General features: G+C 44.3%; 1 protein-coding gene across 1 annotated transcript in view; it reads right to left on the bottom strand.

Moving 5' to 3' along the window:
* The window catches only part of LOC138372288 (uncharacterized protein DDB_G0284671-like), a 6,674-nt gene extending 3,041 nt beyond the window's left edge, over positions 1-3,633 (bottom strand). Inside the window, exon 1 of the mRNA XM_069337569.1 lies at positions 3,503-3,633. Within this exon, the coding sequence (XP_069193670.1) occupies positions 3,503-3,633 (131 nt within the window). The remainder of the gene's footprint in view (positions 1-3,502) is intronic.
* Positions 3,634-4,833: the final 1,200 nt, after the last annotated feature.

Below are 4,833 nucleotides of genomic sequence, written 5' to 3'. Positions count from 1 at the left end.
CTCTCTCTCTCTCTCTCTCTCTCTCTCTCTCTCTCTCTCTCTCTCTCTCTCTCTCTCTCTCTCTCTCTCTCTCTCTCTCTCTTTCTCTCTCTCTCTCTCTCTTTATTTTTTCTCGTTCGCCTATTTTGAGTCTCGGTAGTACAGTTTAGTTCCTTCTCGAATCACGGACGGGGCAGAAGTGGTTGGGCAAGTTTCTTATCACCTAATGGACCCGGTCACCTAGCAGTAACTAGGTACTCGGCAGTTAAAAAACTGTTGTGGGGTTGCATCCTAGGAGGGTCAGTAATTTGATCTTTAACTCGATATAAGCCTAACATATTTGTATACACAGGCTACCTGTCCCCAATAAAATGAGTTAGTATTCACTTAAAAATAAATCACTGGCAATACCTTTCAGATAGCAAGATGAACAAGGACAATTTAATAATTAATAATTCAGTTTTGACAGGAAATAGCTATGGTGAATGGGAGAGGATCCCCCACGCTGGACGGCTCATATTCCTGTCTGGAAAATGTGTTGACGGGTCTCAACGTGAATGAATATTCCCAGCTTGATAATAGACAGAACACGGACAGCAAAAATCTGCCTAATGCGTGCTGCTAGGGGGAGGCAAATGGCCATCAACAGGACAATGGTACGGGAACATTTTCCCGCTCCAGCGGAATTTTCATTAGTCAGCGTTGGAGGACAATTTTCCCGAGTGTTTCATTGTTTAGCTCAACTCGCATTTTTGTTTTGTTTTTCACCCCGTGGTAAAGAGCTTCAAAACTCTGACCGCCTTCGCGCCTTCCCAGAGAAAAATTGTTTGGTAAATAGTTCCCCCCAACTTCATCCTCAGCTGCAGCTGGAGCTGAGCTGTTGACGCTGGCCGCACTCTGCCGGATATACTGTATTTCATAACAACGTCAGCCATTGGTCTTCACAGAGCACAGCTGGTCGCCCGGCCTTGCCGCCTACCACAGAAAATGGGAATTGTTGATGGGTGATTCCCGCCAAATTTTGTCCCAAGCCCTGAAAGGACTTCAAACAGATTATTTGATAAACAAATGGTAGTTTATGATACATATAATGGAACAATGGTAGTTGACGGATCATGTGATGCTGTAATGGTAGTGCACGGATTAAAGGACAAGATAATGGTAGTTTACAAATAATGTGACGAGCTAATGGTAGCTTAAAATTCCACAACAGGGTAATGGTAGTGGCAGACTCAATTAAAGTCTTGAACGAAGACCTTCGTGTCTTACATTCCTAAATGCAACATTCCTACACGATGCTATAATTGCATATTTTGTTGTTTTTGTAAATGATAATGCCAAGCAATTTGCACCTTGCAACACGTGAAGCTCTAGACCAGGTGTCATATACCTGTGGACCACATGTTACTCGGTGAAAACAGGTGTCATGTGCTGATATCTTACTCGGTAAAAACAGGTGGCATGTGCTGATATCTTACTCGGTAAAAACAGGTGTCATATGCTGATATCTTACTCGGTAAAAACAGGTGTCATGTGCTGATATCTTACTCGGTAAAAACAGGTGTCATGTGCTGATATCTTGCTCGGTGAAAACAGGTGTCATGTGCTGATATCTTGCTCGGTGAAAACAGGTGTCATATAGAGGTCTGTTGGACTGTGGTCACATAGAACCACATTATTTTAGAGCAGCTGTCACTCAGGGCTGAGTAAGGAGGCCTCTTTAGTAAACACTTGGAGTAGCTCCCCAAGTCCGCCCTGATGGCCGTGTTTACAAATACACGTCACTATGCCCGACCCCCTGTCCCCTCCCGGTGTCCTATTTTCCAATTTGTTACGTGTGTACTGTTGATCAGAAAGTCCTTGTTGACACGGGTCTAAAACCTGAAGTATAGTGTACGTTGACCAGACCACACACTAGAAAGTGAAGAGACGACGACGTTTCGGTCCGTCCTGGACCATTCTCAAGCAGATTACCAACATACCTATCTACTGTAGGTATGTTGACGACATGCTCATGCTGGTAGGCTGATGTAGCTGATGTAGGTAGGCTGATGTAGCTGATGTAGGTAGGCTGATGTAGCTGATGGTAGCTGATGTAGGTAGGCTGATGTAGCTGATGGTAGCTGATGTAGGTAGGCTGATGTAGCTGATGGTAGCTGATGTAGGTAGGCTCATGTAGCTGATGTAGGTAGGCTCATGTAGCTGATGTAGGTAGGCTCATGTAGCTGATGTAGGTAGGCTCATGTAGCTGATGTAGGTAGGCTGATGTAGGTAGGTTCATATATTTAAGGACGCTTTCAAGCGAAGCTTCGTGCTAAGTTTCAGCTACGAGATAGTGAAGGTTAGCTGGCCTTCCTACATGTAACAGTCTGGGAAGGGAATGGCGGCTTTCAGGCACTAACCTACACGAAGGGACCCAACACAGGTATGGATCTTACAGGTACAAGCTTGGTGACGTGCAGGCCTATGCTGCCCGCGCCCTCACAGCTCCAGTGGGAAGCAGGTGGCCAGGTAGAGTAAGGCGGCGTCCTAATCAATAACATATACTGTACTCTAATGGATATGTCGAGGAGAGCATTAAAGTGAAGGTGAGTCTCCACGCTACGTCTGATGAAATGGTCAGTATATTATCAACCCAATCTTATTAACATTGACTAAAGGAACTTCGTTTCCACGGCTCATAAAACTCAGGAAAGAAATATAATGACAATATTGATGGAAACGTCCACACCCCCTCCCCCCTCCCTCCCCCCCCTACCGTTACCAACCAGAAGATCGTTAACAATATACTATAAGAACAAGGGGACCGACAATGTACTCGTGAAGAACCCTGCCGGCACCAAGCGAAACGTCTTGAAAAAGACGAATGTCGTCTGTGTCTTCACATGCCCAGTGGTGACTGTCACCCCTAACGATCTCAGTGTGTAGGCAAGACAACATATCTTTGAAGGCGACTAACAATGCACAAACAACAAAGCCCCACCAAGGAACATACAGCCTCTACACTCATCCAGATCATCACCAGAGACATCCTGACAAGCAGCGATGACACAGACAGCGACGAAGGAAGTGGACATCATCGTATGGTGAAAAATTAACAACATAAGACATATAGAGAAAATCCGTGCTAGACTCACTCACCTCAGACCTTTTTAACATATTCATAAACAGATGTCTACGAGAAACATAACATAAGAGCCACAGTTCCTGGAGAGAAGGTTGGGCCGAGAGTGAACATGGAGAACACTGGGAAGGAACAGAGAAAGATCTTCAACTACTGAACACTACCCAGCCAAGTGGCTGGCAAGAACTCCAACCTCAACATCTAAGCCTCATTTGCATAATATTTGCATATATAGCACTAATTACCATAACTTCCCCAACTTTGTCATTTACACCAAATTTCCGGAAGTACCTCCCTGGAGTCCCATTTACACTTACATTTACAGAAAATAAATATGTTCGTACTTTTATAAGATTTCCTTTTGTCTGTCTTAGAGTGCCCACCTCTCGTAGTAATTACTTCTCCTCTAGCTTCTTCTTTATCATGTTCTCCTTCGTCATGTTCACCTTGGTCATGTTCACCTTGGTCATGTTCACCTTGGTCATGTTCACCTTGGTCATGTTCACCTTGGTCATGTTCACCATGGTCATGTTCAATTGGTCATGTTCATCTTGGTCATGTTCACCTTGGTCATGTTCACCTTGGTCATGTTCACCTTGGTCATGTTCACCTTGGTCATGTTCACCTTGGTCATGTTCACCTTGGTCATGTTCACCATGGTCATGTTCACCTTGGTCATGTTCACCTTGGTCATGTTCACCATGGTCATGTTCACCATGGTCATGTCACATACACCTTCACCTTAGCTCTCAGTAATCACCATGATCATCTTCACTGTTCGTGTCGTCCTCCGGCACTAGACAGACTCGAATAAAGTTAAAATAGGATTGAAAGTTCTTAAAAATTCTTCTTCAGAGCATTAGGAAACTGAATCCGAATTTCTTGATAGTGAGAGCCAGTCAGGACGGCTATTGTGGGACTACTATTGTCAGCTATAGTCAGACTGGAGACATACATTAGGTACCTGTCTGGTGTCTTATCTCAACTCCTATAATGTCTAGAGTCTGTAATCCGGTCAGAAAATCAGTAGTAACCATAAGGAGGATTCGAACCCGAGCACATCCCGCCAAACACACACCAAAACTACGACGTTGGTACAACGTTCGAACAAGTTTTAACACCTCCTAACCAGTTATAACAACCAATATAGCAAGTTGTAGCAACGTTCTAACACGTCATAAATACGTTAAGCCAAGATGTAACAACTTTATTACAAGTTGTAACAAGCGGAAGATAGAGACAGTTTTAGTTTGTGTTTCCAGGGATGGTACTACCAAGCGAACACCCTGACCCTCCTCACACATCCTTCCACTGATATATGATGTATATGATGTTAGTGTCATTTCATTGTGTGATGTTCATTATATTAAAAAGTTAAAAGGTCTGTCATTATTTGTCCTGTCAGTTCAGCTGAAAATTTTGTATGTGGTAACCATGTCTCCTTCTGTCTTCCAGGGACTTGTGGTTCAATTCGTGTAGCGTTCCCTCGTAACTCACACTCGTTTTTCTGTGCCTTAGCCTGGTGGCACACCTTTGTCTGGCTGCCTCTCTTCTTCTGTGTGGGAGCAGCAGCCACAATAGCAACCACAGCTGCAGAGGAACCACTGCCTCGGGGCATGAGAGAGGAACTGAAATGTGGCGCGAGGCTATGTGGGCATGTTTGTCATGCCCTCGGGGTAGTGTGTATTAAGGGGTCACACTTGGGAAAGTGGGTATCAATAGATGATAAA

Source organism: Procambarus clarkii, chromosome 38, assembly GCF_040958095.1.
Source record: "Procambarus clarkii isolate CNS0578487 chromosome 38, FALCON_Pclarkii_2.0, whole genome shotgun sequence".
In the NCBI taxonomy this organism is placed as follows: domain Eukaryota; kingdom Metazoa; phylum Arthropoda; class Malacostraca; order Decapoda; family Cambaridae; genus Procambarus; species Procambarus clarkii.
Note: the sequence above shows the minus strand (reverse complement) of the source record. Positions and strands in the feature narration are given on the sequence as shown.